This window comes from Schistocerca cancellata, chromosome 8 (genome assembly GCF_023864275.1).
Source record: "Schistocerca cancellata isolate TAMUIC-IGC-003103 chromosome 8, iqSchCanc2.1, whole genome shotgun sequence".
In the NCBI taxonomy this organism is placed as follows: domain Eukaryota; kingdom Metazoa; phylum Arthropoda; class Insecta; order Orthoptera; family Acrididae; genus Schistocerca; species Schistocerca cancellata.
The window spans coordinates 421734005-421754042 of NC_064633.1; the positions used below are offsets into that span (position 1 = coordinate 421734005).

Genomic DNA, 20038 nt, shown 5'->3' on the forward strand with positions numbered 1-20038 from the left:
GCTCTTTTGTGAACCATTGTCATTCACTTTGTTATTGTGATCAGGTCTTTGGCACAAGATCTGGTGATTTCCTAGCAACTCCTTTCCTACCAATGCTGCCCAGATATTGGCAGTGAAAATTTTTTCAGCATTTCAAATTAAAGCAGTTACTTTTGAGTCTTGTGCCACCTCACTGGTGTGCATTAGCTGCTTCAGTTTTAGGAGCAGTTACATATTACAGTCCTCACTTAAGATAGTTATATTGGAGTAGGAATTAAAGTTAGGGAGAAGAAATGCAAACTTTGAAATTTGCCAGTGACATTGTAATGCTGGCAGAAACAGCAAATGACTTGAAAGAGCTGTTAAATGAAATGAAGAGTGTCTTGAAAGGAGGATATAAGATAAACATCAACAAAAGCAAAACAAGGATAATGGAATGTAGTCGTATTAAATCATATAATGCCGAGGGAATTAATTAGGAAAAGAGACACTTAAAGTAGATGAGTTTTGCTATCTGGGACACAAAATAACTGAGGACAGCCAAAGTAGAAAGGATATAAAATGTAGACTGACAACGGCAAGAAAAGCATTTTCGAAGAAGATAAATTTTTAACATTGAATATATGCTTCCCTGCTAAACTATCACAGATTTCGACAAAAGTTTATGGAACATTGGTAAATTTTAACATTTGTCGAAGCGATGGTCACCTTGTGCAACTGGACACTTTCTCTTAAGAATAATAATGAAGAGAATTTTACAGGACAAGTTCAAACTTGAATATTTTGTTAAAACAAAAAAATGTGGTATTTTCAACCTGATTTTGCAAACGACTGTGTTCTATGAAACTTTTCAAACTGTCTTCATTAGAAAGACCATGGATTTAACCACCTAAAAAAGTATGTTTGATTATCCAAAGCGAGCTAACAGTGCTAGATAATTTGAATCAAACTTGTGCAGGAAAACCACGGCATGAAAAAATGTAAAGTTTGGCTTCTCACACCTGTTAGAGTAAACGTATGCTGAACATAAAACTTAATATGCCGTAGCCTGGTAGTACAAGGATGTTGAATACAAAATTTCGCTCACCTACTACTTTGCAAGAAGCTACAAATGCATCAAAAAGATGACAGTTTTTGTGAAAAGGGGAAAATAGTGTATATTCAATACTTCTTTTTAATATTCCATTTTCTGTTATTACTTCAAAACGAGTTGCATCCGAAACAAAGTGTTTTAAACCCCACAAAACAGTGGGTTTAATTTCCAACATGGGCCAAGAATGCTACATAAATTGAGGCAAAATAGTCCTACAAATCACTCTGCAAATGAAAACTTTGGGTTCTTGTATCTTGTTGATTAAAGACATGATAAACATGAAACTTTTCAGACAACAACTTAGTGACATAAGGTTTTCCTAGATAAAATGTCATTCATGTACTGGTTTCTAAATTTCTCAAAATCAGTTAAAACTTAATTTTTGTAAAAATTACAAAAATAGATCACATTCAGTGTGCTTTCTGTGAATCTATTTTATGTAACTGATCTGAAGCTAACCACAGTTGGACAAAGCATGTTTTCAAGCATTCAGAAAATTGCGTCTAATTTTCCGCTGTTCGCTAACATAGCAGAAAATGATGGCAAATTGTAGTAAATGGACTGCAGAAACATGCTACATTGCAGCCACCTGTTGTCCTTGTTTTGTTGCTTGTGGTTTTTATTTTTAAAGTGATGAGTAATATATTTCTATATTGCATTGCTCCATGGTGACATTATCACTAATGGCTGCAGAACATGACCAAGCAACCCCTTTCCAATAGGGTCATGCCTGATAGCCATCCAAAATACCTTATCTGTGATCCTCAAATCTGTAGAAGTATCTCACATAGGTGGCAAGCAAAAAGTAATATAATTTTTTATTTTAAATTTGTCAACTTTGCAGTTTTCATTTAATTTGAAATTTTTGAACCATTTTCTGCTGTTCTTTTTCTGGAAATTGATACTGTCAGCCAGATGATGATATTGTAGGAACAGAACGTGTGGAAACGAGATGTTGTTGTGTTACCCAACAAGCATCTTGTTTCTAGTGCCAATAAAATGAATGAGCTGGGCCTTGAGGATGCATAAATTTTATCAGTGCATCATTTTTTTCAGTTGATCTCAGTAATGTTGCACTGTTCAGAAGTTTAAAATCAAAATTGATATTGCTGTTTGCTTGGCACATACAAGAGATACTCCTACATATTTTAGAATTGGGGATAAGGTATTTATCAAGTGACTTTATAAGCAGACAGACTGTACCACAGCAGGGCTTTAGAACCTAAATTAAGAAATGAAATTGGAGGCTTGGGAACTTGAATGAAGAAACCCACCTAAGGCCGATATTACACAGCTGTCAGACTTGACCCCTATTGCAATGGGGTTGCTGGTTCATGTTCTGCAGCCATTCCTGACAGTTTCACCATGGATCAATGCAATGTAGTGAGATATTGCTTCTCAACTTAAAAATAAAAACCACATGCAACAAAACATGGACAACAGGTGGCCACAGTGTAGCCTATTGCTGTGGTACATTCCATCACATTTGCCATCATTTCCATGTTTGTTAGTGGACATTGGAAAATCACATGTGATTTCCAACTGTGGTTAGTTTGAATTCAGTTTTATAAAACAGATTTACGAAAAGCAAATTGAATATGATCTATTTTTGTAATTTTTACAAAAATCAAGTTTTAACTGATTTTGTGGAAATTTAGAAAGCAGTAAGTGAATGACATTTTATCTGGGAAAACATTATGTTACTAAGTTGTTGTCTCCAAAGTTTCATGTTCATCATGTTTGTAATCAACAAGATATAAAAACTAAAGTTAAAACTTTATTTGCATAGTGATTTTTCCAACCAGTTGGCTCAGTTTACTAAGCATTGTTAACCCATGTTGGAAATTAAATCAACTGTTTTGTGGGGGGGGGGGGGGGCTGAAAATACATTATTTTGGATGAGACTGGTTCTGAAATTGTAATAGAAAATGGAATTTGAAAAACAAGTACCGGATATTCACTGTTTCTACCTTTTCATAAAAATTGTCATATTTTTGATGAATTTGTAGAATATTAAAAAATAGATGAATAAAATTTTGTGTTCCACGTCCTTGTGTTACAGAGCTGTTGTGTATTAATTATCATGTTCAATGTGCATTTACTGTACAAGATACAAGAATCCAAAATTTACATTGTTTTCATGCTGCAGTTTTTGTGGACAACTTTGATTCAAATTATCTAGCATAGTTAATGTGCGTTGGATAATCAAATACACTTTTTAGGTGGTTAAAACAATGGTCTTCCTAATGAACCCAGTTTCAAAAGTTTTATGGAACACAGTGGTTTACAAAATCAGGTTGAAAATACCACATTTTTTGTTCTTACAAAATACTCAAGTTTGCACGGATTTTATTCAGTATGGCAAAGTGTTACATAAATGAAGCTTTATCTTTGAGACCCTTGTGGTGTTAGGTTACTACACACCAAGTTTCACGTTCATCATACCTGTAATCTTTGAGATGTAATCAGCCAAACTTTTAAATTTTTGATGACTTTGTCTAAATTTTTCTGAGTGCATATGTCTGGTAAAATTCTTTTCATTATTATTATTATTATTATTATTAAGAAAATGTGTCTAGTTGTACAAGGTGTTCAAACTTGATTTCTTTCAACAACATATTGCGTGAAACATAACAGCTCAAATCACCAGAAATTAGTGCTTGCTCTGTGTAAAGTCATGCACAGAGTCAAACAAGTGACTATATCTTGGCCAGTATTGCTTTGACACATGTTAAACTTTACCAATATTCATAAGACACATGTTGACATATAATTTCGTCGAAATCCATGATGATCGAGTGGGGAAAATGTTCAAAGTTAGGCTATTTCACATGGAATGACCCAGTAGTTATTCGGAGATGAGTCTTGCATAGGACAGAGTAGCATCAAGAGGTGCATAAAACCAGTCTTTGGACTGAAGACCACTACAACAAACAAATACCCTTCATATCTTTTGTCATGTGATGTTGGAATGTAAATGCAGGAGAAAGAAAAGTGTTGTATACCAAACAGTAGCTATTATACTCTACATATTTTATACAATCAGGAATTCGTAGCAGATATGCAAGTTTGAATGAGAATAGAGCAGTTGGGAAGTGAAGGGGACAGAAATTACTGCTTCAATAATTTTAGCTAGTAGCAAGTAGAAGACTAAATAAAACTGTGCTTAAGCATGAATTCCTTGTATCCCTTTTTTATTACATATTTGTAATTGTAATAAATAGACAAGTGTTCAGAAGATACGCTGTTGAAGTTTTGGCTTGTATATTGCTTACAGATGTTAAATGTGTGAGCAAGGCAAACCCTTCTGACTCAGGCTTCGCACAATTTGACCGCTTCCGCTCACGTCACGGCAGCATTGTGAGACCATCAGGCACTTCCTTGCTTACACCAGTGCGTCCCCTGCATCAACAGCCATGTAAGTTATAATATGTGGCATTTCAACCAGCCACTATAATTGAAAGTTGTTGTTGTTGTAATTGAAAATTGGCAAGAAAGTTGAGTTTCCATTAGTGTATATTCACTATACAACATTTTAAATTGTGGCAATTTTAAATGTGTCTTGTGTGAAATCTGATATACTTTTTGCCATTTCAGAAAAGTCATTGTAAAAAAGGAAAACATGGACCACAGTATGGTCAGATTGACAAATTTTCCCCATTCTTGCAAAAGTTAAAAATGTTTATTATATGCCTTGTAATCCACATGAAACAAAATTTCTCCTAATCGTAAAAACAAGTGAAAATAAACTCTATAACACTTAAGTTACAGGAGTAGATGAGAATGATACTTGGTAAGGGGAAGCTGAGGGAAGTATTTAATCAAAGGTACTGTTAGCTTGTCAAAAATATAGAAGTGCAGAAATGCACTGACAGGCCAAAATATGTTGAACACCTGCTTAATAGCTTGTTGGCCAACCTTTGAAACGTGATACAGCAGCAATTCTGTGAGATACAAATTCAGTATGTCTTTGACAGGTTTCTGGAGATATGTGGCAACCGATATCTATGCACAGGTAACAGGATTCCCATAAATTATGGGCTGGTGGCTTGGGGGTGTGGGGAAGGGGCCCAGTGGTTTCCCAAACATGTTCCATGGGTTCTCATCAGGCGAATTTGGTGACCAAGATATCAACATCAGTTCCTCAAGCCACAGTAGCATAGTTCTAGCCTTGTGGCATGGACACTCATGTATATTACTAAAGGTTTATTACAATAAGGCAAGTATTAAAACTAGAAACTGTTTATATGTATTGAGGTAGAGTAACTCGTGGTGCTCAAATTACCCAGACTACAGTCATCCAGGATTTGAGAATGAGAGCGCTTAATGACTTACAACGAACTTTAAATATAATTTCATATATTTTCCAAACTTTTTCTCTGTGAACCCCGCCCCCCTCCACACACACACACACACACACACACACACACACACACACACACACACACACACACACAAAATAATGAAAGGAAAAAAACGCTTGTTGCTCACTACATTCCGTGCAGTAAAACTTCAGTGTCAGGCATGACATTTTAATTCATTACTGCTTTACTACTTACTCTATTGACAGCACGTTTTGCAGGCAGTATCCATGTATACCACTGAATGTATGCCACATAGTTCAGGAGGTAAAATATTTTACACGAGATTAGTTTTGATAAGTCGGTAAATTTCCATTAAAGAACAGAACATTTTTTATGCATCTTCATGGTTGGTAAGCTTGATTATTCCAAGGATTTATGAAGAATTCTGACAATATACAATGTACAGTTCATTGTTGATGGCTGTCTGAATTGATGAATTGTCAACTGTGATTGACAATGGAGAAAACAGAGTTTCGTGCTGTTATTAAACATTTTCATTTGAAGGGTTGGACTGCCACACAAATCAAAACAGGCTATGATGAATTTCATGTGGGCTCTGCACCATCATTGAAGACCATTTACTTTTGGATTAATGAGTTTAAACTTGGTCGGACAAGCACTGAAGACGAAGGGCACTCCAGCCCTTGAGTTTACGTCATCACAAAGGAAACCATTGACAAAAGCCATGATATGATAGTGGAAGACCGCTGAATGAAAGTTCATGGTATTGCTGAGACTGTAGGCATCTCATCTGAGCAGTACATAATATGCTGCATGGAGAATTGGGTATGAAGAAGCTGTAAGGCCAACTAAAAGCATATCCGAAACAACATTTCATTATGGTGTCTGGCAATGTTAAATTGCAATCAGCAAGACATTTTGCACAGATTTGTGACTGCTGATGAGACCTGGATCTATCATTACCCACCAGATTCAAAATCACAGTTAAAACAATGGACAAAGGTGGGTGAAAGTGCACCAAAAAAGGCAAAGACCATTCTGTCAGCTAGTAAGGTGATGGCTGTACTCTTTTTGGGATCCCCAAGGAATAATCCTCATCGATTACTTTAAAAAGGCAGATCCATAACTGGACCTATTATACTTCAGTACTGGATCATTTGAAACTTGTGTTGGGTGAAAAAAGACCAAGGATGGCACCCAGAAAAGTTCTCTTTCACCATGATAATGCACAATCCCACACGTCAGCAATAACAATGGTGAAAGTGCACGAATGGGCTTTGAATTGGTTCCTCGTCCACCCTATTAACCTGAATTAGCCCCAAGTGACGTCTTCTTGTTCCCTAACCGGAGGCTTTGGCTCACTGGGAAGAAATTTATATCAAATGAGAAAGTGATAGTTGCAGTCAATCAGTGTTTTACAGAGTTGGACAGAACCTATTTTTCCAATGGGATGAAAAAGTTGGAGGATAGATGGACAAAGTGTGTATCCCTCAATGGAGTCTATGCCGAGAAGTAAGACGAGCTGTTTACAAAATCTGATCTACCAAACCGGTCTCATACATAGGTGTTCGCCCCTTTTAAAGAATCATGGCCTGAAGGTTTACTGGTTCTACTAGAAGGTGCAATCACTGTCAGAGGGTGTCCAATAATGTTCACCTGGTCCACAGCTGTCATGACACCACATTTGATTGTTATCACGGGTCCCATGGAAGTTCAGACGAATGAGTGCCCCCCCCCCCCCCCCCAGCATACCTCTGTCCCCACTGGCCTGCATCCACAGCATGCTGCTTGTTTCGAGCAGCTGTTCATCTGGATGATGGTGTAGACACAACTATTATTATGATGTAATAATAATGTTATTCATATAAACAAGAAACACTTTAGTACTGATTCGAGGTCCCAGCTCGATGATCCCATGCCCACTGCAGGCATAATTAACTTTTTTGTTGCATCAATGAAGTAGCATCATAAAGTAAATGAGACTTGAAAAAGGCTCTGTTATAAGAACACATAAGATGAACATGTGGGATAGAAGCAGGGGTGGGAAAAAATTACGATGAGGGGTCTGTATCAGTTGTGAAATGCCTTTGATATGGTTAATCTATTGATCCAGGATCTTTTGTGGCGTTGAACCTAACTTACACTTCTAAAAATGTTTGACTACCAAAAATAACATACGTAAGTGAAACACTGCAAAAATAAATAGAATACTCAAGTTAGAAAGTTGAATAATCAGAATGTGCATAAACAAATAATACCAAGTAAATGAACACTGGAGACTATTTTATAATAAAACTGTTTTCAAGAAAATGGAACTGGTAATAACCACAAAGAAGACACACATTTCATTCTTCAGACATATCACATAATAACTGTGAACTACTGTTTATTGGATACTCACACCGTTTGAGTATACAAAGCACAAATAAAGAAAGTACTGAATTCCAAATGCTATTCCATGAATGTGCCAGTTCAGTCACTGATATTAAGCATGTTGGGATACAATCAGATGTATTATCAAAAAACATCAAAGACACTACATGCAATCTTCCAGAGTGTGTCACAAACGAAATCCTGGCAATGTGTAGTCTGTCAAAAATGACCCATAAGGCAGAGATACAGGGAATGGCCAAAATAATGTGAACACCTGTACTTATTTGGGAATCATTTAGTAATAATAAGGGGTTGGACCTCCATTTGCCCGTAATACAGCTGCGACTCTTCTTGGAATACTGGCATATAATGATTGTATAGTCCTCAGTGGCATGTTGTGCCACTCTTTGATCAGAACCTCTTCTAACTCCTGTAGTGAAGAGGAAGGCGGAAATCAGCTCCGCAGTCTGCGCTTCAGTACCACCCGAAAGGGCTCGATAATGTTCAAGTCTGGGAACTGTGTTGGCCAGGGAAGATGCTGCAGTTCAGTTGCATGCTCCTCATACCACGATTGTACTTTCCTGGCTGTGTGAATTGTTGCATTATCGCCCTGAAATATGGCATCATTGTTGGGGAATAACATTTGAAAAATGGGATGCACCTGATGACCCAAAATGTTCACATAATCATTGGATGTAACATGGCCTTTGAGAGTAATGATGGGACCAGCAGAATGCCATTATATGGCTGCCCACACCATCACACTTCCACCTCCACACTTAACTATTGGAATCAAGCAATCAGGATTGCCGGCTTCTTTTGGCGTTCTCCAGGCATAAACCTGGCCCAGTGTTGGAAATAACGAAAACATTGACTCATCGGACCGTATGACATGTTTCTTCTGATCAGCCATCCAGGATTTATGCTCCTGACACTCTGTTTTACACTTCATTGTGTTGGTTGTCATCACTGATGGTTTCAGTATAGCAGCTCACTCTGCCGTCACTTTAACCAATATAGTTTTGTGTTGTTTTTACACAATTCATGTTAGCGTATGTCAATCTCTGTCATTTAGTTTTGATTTGTGCCCACTATTACATTCACACAATGATGTCCTTCCATGTTTTGTGTAGGCTGTCATGCTGTTCAAACAGTTGCTCTTGAAACATTCAGTAAGTTGGCTGTCTTGGTTACTTATGCTCCAGCTAATCAAGCCTCCACATTGTGTCTGCCCTCTTTGGAACTCTGTTAGATCTTTTCACTGCACGTCAACCTCGGGCTCTGAATGCAAATATGAAATGTGCTCTACTCGTAAACAACCTCTACTAATGCCCAGTTGGTACTGAACATGCACAGTCCAGCATGACACGTGCCGTACCTGCATTGTTGACCGTCAAACACAACCACCCCATTACTACCACTGTTCACGTTATTCTGCCTATCCCCTGTATATTTACAGCAAAATTGAACATCGTGAAGTGAAGCAGCTAGTTGTATCTCTGTTTTATTAATGGCAGTTTATTGCGAGGGGTGTGTTGCTTGATGTTGGGTTATGGTGCGGAGCCCTCTGTAGCTAAGCAAATTCCCACAGGCATTAGTTGTGTGTTATCATTAACTCCCGTAGGTATAGTAAATAACACACGTAACTGTGTCATAATTGTAATTCAAAATCCTAGAACTTAAGTTTAGAATAAACACAAATGCTTTCACAATGAAACTGTTGTGTTAAATGTTTTTGATAGTCTTATTGGGTTAATTCTCTTCATTGTCTTTGATTGTGTAACTTTCTACAATTTGCAAAATCAAGTCCAACGTACCACCCTATAAAGAAGTAATGCTGCAAATGTGCTGGGAACATTTAATACAACTGAGGTTAATTGGTTGAAATTTGGGATGCTAGAATGTGGAAGCAGATAAATGTGTGCTCTATTGAAAGAAATGACAGTTATAAAATACTTTTTGTGCTAAAATACATACATTGTTTTACACAGTTGAAAGCAGTGCTGGTCTATTGATGACTGGTTTGTACAATGGACCATCTTTGTCAGAAGAGGAGACGGACGTTTTTGACTCAGCTTTTGGTGGTGACTCCCCTACAGTAGGATCACAGAGGAGACGTGCTCGGAGTGGTAGTTGTTCTGAGTTTGTCTTCAATCTGCGACATCATGGTCAGCCTGCCAGCCCAAAGCCAAACCGAGCTTCTGAGACTGAGGCTTGGAAGCTTCTTAGCAGGTATTGTTGATACATTGCTCATTGCATTAATATGTTAGAAGTATACATAAGAAACAGTTCTTCTTATCAGTTGACACCAGAGCTGGGCAGAAAATCACACAAAAACATTACTATTTGAAACCAAGAAACCTTCTTTTAGTAAAACACTGATGATCGTCACAAGAAACAGTATGAATTCAACATTAAACAGTCCAGTTACTCAGCATAGTCAGTCGAGGGAAACATAACAGAAATTGCCTAAGAGTGAAATCAATAAGGAAATTATTATAGTACGACAATCGAGAACCTTACAATTTAGGAATAGGTGAGACAGCAACAAATCTGAGACAAAATTTGGAATGCCAACCATATGGAAAGGATAGACTGCTACTCACCACACAGAGAAGGCACACAGTGAAAAAGAATGTTAAAAATATTTCAGCTTGTAGACAAAGTCCTTTTTCAGAAGTAGAAAACTCACCCGCATTCACACAGACACACACATGGTAATCTTTTCCAAATGGTATTATGCATCATGTTTGACAGTTTTGTGATTACCGTATTTACTCGAATCTAAGCCGCACTCGAATCTAAGCCGCACTCGAATCTAAGCCGCACCTGAAAAATGAGATTCGAAATAAAGAAAAAAAAATTCCCAAATCTAAGCCGCACCTGAAATTTGAGACTCGATATTCAAGGGGAGAGAAAAGTTTTAGGCCGCACCTCCAAATCGAAACAAAGTTGGTCCATTGTAATATGAGAGACAATTTAGGTCGAATGAATGACGATACAGCTACAGTAGTTTGGTTCGAGTCGTAAGCTTAGCAGTTAAGCTTTACCAGGTAGCCATTGCTATGCGTCAGGCGCTCCGTCATTTATACGGATACCCTTCCTTTTTCACATGCTTCGTCTGGTTTGAATCGATTGCTTATTTTGCTTTGATGTGATAAGTGCCGTTTTCTATGTTATAGGTGTTTACGTCAGTCACTCTAAGCTGAAAATGCATTACTGTACTGTGTCATGAGTTGTTTGTCGCATTCTGATAGTGCGTGTTTACGGCCTGTCGCTGGTCGCTTTTGTGCACGCTACCGCCGCCTTCAATTAAAAAAAAGAGGAATCGTCTCATTAGCGAAACAATGGCAAGAGACTGCTATTTGTAGTTAATTACACCGCTGCTTTCTTTGATAATGATCAACAAGAACCAAATCATAGACTGCGTATGATAGAACATGTTCTGAACGAGAGTTTGGCGAAAATTTTTCTCCGTTTGAAAATCTTTGCAGCCGCTTCTTTAGTTCATCAAATTCTGCACAGAAATTAGTCATCTTAGATTTAAAAATCTAGTCAGTTGCCGTGCTTCATTTCTGATTGTATCACTATTACGCATAAGAGTAATACGAATATAAACATGACACGATACGTATATTCTTCCGCGTTTTCTGTTGTCTCACTCTAGTTTCGTAGTTTATTAGGCAGACAGGATTTAAATGAGATAGAAGCAAACACGAAAGAATACAAGGCAAAATGTTTATAATCGTATTATTCTTATGGTGAAGAGAATACTGCATGTGATTCACATTTCATCAGGTTCCTATTAGCAACCATCTCTTCTCACAGGTAGGAAAAAATTCAGAACGTAGAGTTGGCCATAGTGACAAAAATCCCAGTCTTGCCAGTCGGATTTTCGTAGTACATCGAAATTCTGCTACATCCGAAGATGAACAATACGGAATTTGTATTTACTTCGTTGGATAACGAAAAAAAGCTCGTCTTGCAATTTTTTTTTTTTTTTTTAATTTTATTTACTGACGCTGAGGTTTTGGCGCCAGTATTTATCTTTGTGCCTACATAGGATGCCTGTGTAGCGCTACATATATATGCGACGGCAGAAGTTAGTTGTGGCGGCACTTACCAACATTTTTCAGAACTTCCGCTTGCTTTGCACTCGATTCTAAGCCGCAGGCGGTTTTTTGGATTACAGAAACCGGAAAAAAAGTGCGGCTTAGATTCGAGTAAATACGGTATGTAGGAAGTTAAGTTTTGCAGCAGTGGTGATAATGAAGCTATTGATTTTACATCCAGGTGTGTTGAGGAGAAACATTGTCTGATGATGACAGTGTTGCAGAGTTTGCGAGGTGGAGTTATGATGTGCAAGAAATGTGTAGCACTCATTACATAGTGGTCCCATTAGATATTTGCAGTACAGAAAAATGTCTGCTGTTTAAAGTGTTCTGAATTCTTGCCTTCGTAGTAGTAAAGTTTTGAGATTTCATAGCCATATAGCAGAGGCGGGTCAGCCATTGTCAAGTTGGCGAGATGTGTGACGACTGGATGGGTAAATGGAATTGTGTTTTGCATGTCTTTCTTGTTAGTGAAACATTCAGAGAGTGTGTTTCGTTAGTAGGCAAAGTGACTGAGGAGTTTTGTTCAAAAAATTCTGAAACATTATCCACAAATTTTTTCTGTGTTTACCTTTTACTTATTGTGAATGCTATCCTTCGCAGTACTCTCCTCCACAATTGATACACCACCCCTCCCTCCCCCCTCCTCCCTCCCTCCCTCCCTCCCAATACCATTTCCACTACCAGAAGCAGTCTTAGTATGTCTCCTGCTAGATCGCTCGAAATGCTGTCTGCGAATTTTCTTGTATCTCATCTATCGTTACAAATCTTCATCCTTTCAATGGGGTTTTGAACTTCGGAAATAAAAGAAGTCCACAAGACCAGGTCTGGATGGTACAGAGGATGAGGCAGCACAGTTTTTTGTGCAGTCACACACCCACAATGATGAATGTCCAGGTGCCTTATCGTGATGCAAGAGCTATGAATTGCCTTGCCATATTTCTGGCCATTTCCTTCTCACATTTTCTTGCAGGTGTCGCAGCACGTCCCAATAGTACCAGCTATTAACACACTGTCCCTGTGGCACGAATTCATGAACTAATCCTTCAAAGTCAAAGAAAACTGTCAGCATCGCTTTGGCATTTGACATGATGTGTTGAGCTTGTTTTGGTCTTAGAGAACCTTTCCCGATCCATGGTGAAGACTGAACCTTGGTCTCAAGATCATGACTGTAGACCCACACCTCGTCACCAGGTATGATTCTGGTAAGGAACATCTCATTTTCATTAACACAATCCTAAAGCTCATCATAGATTGTGAGGCAAACGTCTTTCCGGTCTCGACTCATGAGCTGTGGTACGAACTCGGCGGCAACACATGACATGATCCAACTGAAATTCTACATTCTTCTACAATCTCTCACACAGTCTGTCTTCAATTGGCATGCACAATTTTGTTGACATTCATGGCGTGTGTCATTGGTAGACATAGAGGGTCATCTTTAGCGTCCATCCGCCCATTCTTAAACTTTGTGATCCATTTGAACACTGAGTCCAGCTCAGGCACTCATCACCATAGGCTTCCTGCATCATTTGGTGTGTCTCTGTAAAGGTTTTCTTTAGTTCCATGTAAAATTTAATGCTGACGCATTGCTTCTCTAACTCTGCCATCTCGAAATCCACAAACTGCGAAACACAGCGTTCTACTCAATATGACACTGAGCAATAACTAACAGACTTACAACAACAAAACTTCCGGCAGTTACACATTAAACACAGGTGTGTGCAGCGATCTCAACTGCATTTTGCTCCAACACACCATTGGCACGAAATTATGAATGTTCTTGGAATTTTTTGAATAGATCTCGTATGTGTTTTGAATATGTGTTGGAGATCATATCATCATACCCTATCAGAGTGATTTCAGAGCAGACTGAGCATGCTTTTTGATATTTTTAGTCTGACTGAATTGCCCATATATGCTCTTGAAGCTATTCATGAGTCATTGTAGATCTTCAGGTATATGCACTGGAGAAGCATACTAGAAGAATACTAGGATAGTATTGTGTGAAGAATGATACATTTCTTTGTTATTTTCATCAAGAGCCTGTAGTTCTATTTGTGCAAATGGTTAAAAGAGAAAGTGAAGCACATTCTTTATTTGTATGGTAGTCAGTATTGAAGTATGGTAGTCAGTATTGAAACTGAGATATTTACAATGAATACCAAAACTTATGTGTTGAAAGCATAATACACAGAAAGTAAAAGGATACCTGTTTATTAATGAGCATAACTCACGGAAAGATATTTAACTACTAATCAATACCAAGGGTTGTGGCATGAAATTGTTGAAAGAGGCCAAAAGTCTTCTCTACAAAAATAAGTCAAGTGCTCTAAGAATTTCAAATGCTGAAGATAGTCGTCGTATAAAAACAAAATGAAAATCTGAATGCTTCCTAGATCCCAGAGGGCCCTTGCTACGTAAAACAACAAAAAGTAGTAGTATTTCTCTGCTTTGATTTAGCACCGTGCTTTGCGAGCAAAGTTTCACCTTTGTACTAAGATGCCAACTAAAATATGTCAACCTTACACCCTGTTAGTTGCTAACAGTATATGTTTCCAGTACAGTATCGTTTCCCACATGTATGGTCTGATAGACCATAATCTTCCTGTTTTTCTTGGTCAGTTTCATACACACAGAAAACTATTTTTCCATGAAAGAGCACGCATACAAACAAATCGGGGGGAAACAAAATAACTAATCTATTGTGAAAACTATTTCCTCTGATCTTCTGTTTTGCTTATTGAAAGAAAATCTGGTTTGAGAAAGATTGTATTTATATCTGCTGAAAAAGAATTTTGTTTGTACCAGTGTATGTGGATATGTATAATGGATAATAATGAAACAAAGTCACACACATAGTATCGAAAATGGCTTGTTGTAGATACAGTGAGAAATTATGACATTACATAACAAGAATTCCTCAGAATAAGTGCCTGGAAATAGTTATGTTTAATAATACTGTCTCATAGACTTTTACTGTTGTTGTTGTTGTTGTTGTTGTTGTTGTTGTTGTGGTCTTCAGTCCTGAGACTGGTTTGATGCAGCTCTCCATGCTACTCTGTCCTGTGCAAGCTTCTTCGTCTCCCAGTACCTACTGCAGCCTACATCCTTCTGAATCTGCTTAGTGTATTCATCTCTTGGTCTCCCTATATGATTTTTACCCTCCACGCTGCCCTCCAATACTAAATTGGTGATCCCTCGATGTCTCAGAACATGTCCTACCAACCGATCCCTTCTTCTAGTCAAGTTGTGCCACAAGCTCCTCTTCTCCCCAATTCTATTCAATACCTCCTCATTAGTTATGTGATCTACCCATCTAATCTTCAGCATTCTTCTGTAGCACCACATTTCGAAAGCTTCTATTCTCTTCTTGTCTAAACTATTTATCGTCCACGTTTCACTTCCATACATGGCTACACTCCATACAAATACTTTCAGAAACGACTTCCTGACATTTAAATCTATACTCGATGTTAACAAATTTTTCTTCTTCAGAAACGCTTTCCTTCCCATTGCCAGTTTATATTTTATATCCTCTCTACTTCGACCATCATCAGTTATTTTGCTCCCAAAATAACAAAACTCCTTTACTACTTTAAGTGTCTCATTTCCTAATCTAATTCCCTCAGCATCACCCGACTTAATTCGATTACATTCCATTATCCTCGTTTTGCTTTTGTTGATGATCATCTTATACCCTCTTTTCAAGACACTGTCCATTCCATTCAACTGCTCTTCCAAGTCCTTTGCTGTCTCTGACAGAATTACAATGTCATCGGCGAACCTCAAAGTTTTTATTTCTTCTTCATGGATTTTAATACCTACTCCGAACTTTTCTTTTGTTTCCTTTATTGCTTGCTCAATATACAGATTGAATAACATCGGGGATAGGCTACAACCTTGTCTCACTCCCTTCCCAACGACTGCTTGCCTTTCATACCCCTCGACTCTTATAACTGCCATCTGCTTTCTGTACAAATTGTAAATAGCCTTTCGCTCCCTGTATTTTACCCCTGCCACCTTCAGAATTTGAAAGAGAGTATTCCAATCAACGTTGTCAAAAGCTTTTTCTAAGTCTACAAATGCTAGAAACGTAGGTTTGTCTTTCCTTAATCTTTCTTCTAAGATAAATCGTAGGGTCAGTATTCCCTCACATGTTCCAACATTTCTATGGAATCCAAACTGATCTTCCCTGAGGTCGGCTTCTACCAGTTTTTCCATTCGTCTGTAAAGAATTCGCATTAGTATTTTGCAGCTGTGACTTATTAAACTGATAGTTCGGTAATTTTCACATCTGTCAACACCTGCTTTCTTTGGGATTGGAATTATTATATTCTTCTTGAAGTCTGAGGGTATTTCGCCTGTCTCATACATCTTGCTCACCAGATGGTAGAGTTTTGTCAGGACTGGCTCTCCCACGGCTATCAGTAGTTCTAATGGAATGTTGTCTACTCCGGGGGCCTTGTTTCGACTCAGGTCTTTCAGTGCTCGGTCAAACTCTTCACGCAGTATCATATCTCCCATTTCATCTTCATCTACATCCTCTTCCATTTCCATAATATTGTCCTCAATTACATCACCCTTGTATAGACCCTCTATATACTCCTTCCACCTTTCTGCTTTCCCTTTTTTGCTTGGAACTGGGTTTCCATCAAAGCTCTTGATATTCATACTAGTGGTTCTCCTTTCTCCAAAGGTCTCTCTAATTTTCCTGTAGGCAGTATCTGTCTTACCCCTAGTGAGATAAGCCTCTACATCCTTACATTTGTCCTCTAGCCATGCCTGTTTAGCCATTTTGCACTTCCTGTCGATCTCATTTTTGAGATGTTTGTATTCCTTTTTGCCTGCTTCATTTACTGCATTTTTATATTTTCTTCTTTCATCAATTAAATTCAATATTTCTTCTGTTACCGAAGGGTTTCTACCAGCCCTCGTCTTTTTACCTATTTGATCCTCCGCTGCCTTCACTATTTCATCCCTCAATGCTACCCATTCCTCTTCTACTGTATTTCTTTCCCCCAATCCTGTCAATTGTTCCCTTATGCTCTCCCTGAAACTCTGTACAACCTCTGGTTCTTTCAGTTTATCCAGGTTCCATCTTCTCAAATTCCCACCTTTTTGCAGTTTGTTCAGTTTTAATCTACAGTTCATATCCAATAGATGGTGGTCAGAGTCCACATCTGCCCTGGAAATGTCTTACAATTTAAAACCTGGTTCCTAAATCTCTATCTTACCATTATATAATCAATCTGATACCTTTTAGTATCTCCAGGGTTCTTCCATGTATACAACCTTCTTTCATGATTCTTGAACCAAGTGTTAGCTATTATTAAGTTATGCTCTGCACAAAATTCTGCCAGGCGGCTTCCTCTTTCATTTCTGTCCCCCAATCCATATTCACCTACTATGTTTCCTTCTCTCCCTTTTCCTACTCTCGAATTCCAGTCACCCATGACTATTAAATTTTCGTCTCCCTTCACTGCCTGAATAATTTCTTTTATCTCATCATACATTTCATAAATTTCTTCATCATCTGCAGAGCTAGTTGGCATATAAACTTGTACTACTGTAGTAGGCGTGGGCTTCGTGTCTATCTTGGCCACAATAATGCGTTCACTATGCTGTTTGTAGTAGCTTACTCGTACTCCTATTTTTTTGTTCATTATTAAACCTACTCCTGCATTACCCCTATTTGATTTTGTATTTATAACCCTGTATTCACCTGACCAAAAGTCTTGTTCCTCCTGCCACCGAACTTCACTAATTCCCACTTATCAAACTTTAACCTTTCCATTTCCCTTTTTAAATTTTCTAACCTACCTGCCCGATTAAGGGATCTGACATCCCACGCTCCGATCCGTAGAACACCAGTTTTCTTTCTCCTGATAACGACGTCCTCTTGAGTAGTCCCCACCCGGAGATCCGGATGGGGGACTATTTTACCTCCAGAATATTTTACCCAAGAGGACGCCATCATCATTTAATCATACAGTAAAGCTGCATGCCCTCGGGAAAAATTACGGCTGTAGTTTCCCCTTGCTTTTAGCCGTTCGCAGTACCAGAACAGCAAGGCCATTTTGGTTAGTGTCACAAGGCCAGATCAGTCAATCATCCAGACTGTTGCCCCTGCAACTTTTACTGTAGCAGGAGAAATTGCCATTCTGCAGTGCTATAGTTTTCAGTGTACTGAAATGGAGCAATTATGTTTCTTCTTCTTCTTCTTCTTCTTCTTCTTCTTCCCATCAACTGTCAACGTGTAATTTTACAAAGAACGTGCCCTCTGTTTCAGCCATTTCAATATTGTGTATTTTGTACAGGGTGGGTCATAAGCCAGTCGTCAAAAATGTGTTTGCTGCAGTAATACTAACCAAATGAAAACAAAAATTTATTATCTGCACAGAAATAAATGAAGAGTTCAGTGAACCTACAAAAGATACAAAGTAGTTTCCATGCTGTGCTAGGCAAACATTCCACTTTTTCGTTTTCCACATTGGTTTATAAATTTTGTCACAAAGCTTCCAAAACTGTAGGTTTTCAAATTTTGATTGGATTCATTCCTGTAAATGCTAAATATCACAAATCTTCGCAGAATAAACCTCATCTTTTAGTATATTTGAGACTATAACCAGACTGTGGTATGAGGATAGTGAAAGCTTTTAAAAGTTGACTATTTTCCAGTTCTACCAACATATCTTGAATCATAACTAGGTAATTTACAGAATTGCCAGTCCATTTAAAAAAATAAGGCTTGAGTAATCTATCACTGAAAATCCCTACCCATAAACTCATGCCAAGAGAGTTTAACTCTGTCTCCATTGTAGAATCCTAGTAGATACAGTTTTGTCTGTTCACTCTGACATTTGACTTAACCTTTTTTTGTAAAACTTGTTATCTACTTCTTGCCTGATTGTGTACGAATAGCAGAATTCCATGTGCCTGTCTGGATCACCTACATTTCGCCCTTGAAGTCTGTGTGATATTAATTTTTGCTTTTTCTGAATACTTTGTAGGTTTGTTCTTGCTATTCCATACTCCTTGGATGCTTGTCTTTGAGATTTAATCAGGTGATTGCATAAACAAAGTGCAACAGTGTTAATATTCTCTTCTACAGTAACAGACTTTGGCCTACCTGAATATCAAATCTCACTACCAACTCAGTCTTTTCAAATCTTTAATTTTAATGGGGGCTGGATGTCTGGATAATGCTCTGCAAACAAAACATCACTTTAATTAGAGTCATGTTTCCACCATATTTGCAAAACAAATGTGTACACTCTATTCAGTGTGTCAGATAACAACAAACCTCAGACTGCAAGTATCAACAGACTTTGGGGGCTACACACTAGTCAAGTTCACATCTGATTACCACAACATTAGATAAAACAAAGTCTAAGGATTGCCGTTCCCTGTATATTCTTTGTTACCTAAAATCTTCTATAAATAGATAAGATTACTATTTCAATGTGTTTCAGATTTGGCAACTTGCTCGCAGTTCAATAGGGCATAAGCTGTACATCAATTTAATCATTTTATTTAATTATGGTATCTCCATGCATATGTGTATACTTGTATGAGAGCAGATTTTCTCAACTGATAGTGACAGCACCACAACCACCCACAACAAACATTATTATTATTATTATTATTATTTATAGATGTTAAAATTACTGCTAATTGACACTTCATTCCTTAGTGCCGACTTCTTTCATTTGATCTTAGTCTTATGTGCAAATTGTGACATTGACATTTGGACACAACAAAGTACTTTCAGTGTTTGAGCTGCATGGCTACAAATATACTCAGAGGAAGCACTATTTGACTACTTGAATACTGAACCCTGCTCATTGTCACTGACCATGACAGGCAGCAGTTCCTTCTGCCATGCAGGCAGCTGACTGTTTAATAGAGCCTTAATTCTGGAACAGCTGGTTTCCTTTGCACTAATGTTGTCATAACGCATGAAAGACTTTCAGTTGTAAGTGATATACATAAGACTATTAAGTACACCAACTAGGACCCTGTTAAAGCTTTAACACATTTTGTGCTGAACTTGGCTTTCATTTGAATATGTCTCATTCCATTGCATCTTCTGTTACATAGCTTATTTCGAAACTTGTGAGCACCTTGCACCCAGGTGGTTGCTGATTTTCAAC

The 20038-nt window shown here is 38.0% G+C and overlaps 1 protein-coding gene across 3 annotated transcripts in view; it reads left to right on the plus strand.

Moving 5' to 3' along the window:
• LOC126094477 (DENN domain-containing protein Crag) overlaps positions 1-20038 on the plus strand; it is a 322685-nt gene that overhangs the window by 151359 nt on the left and 151288 nt on the right. For all 3 annotated transcript variants that reach the window (XM_049908870.1, XM_049908869.1, XM_049908871.1), the window contains 2 exons: positions 4350-4490; positions 9762-10002. In XM_049908870.1, coding sequence (XP_049764827.1) covers positions 4350-4490; positions 9762-10002 — 382 coding nt within the window. The remainder of the gene's footprint in view (positions 1-4349; positions 4491-9761; positions 10003-20038) is intronic.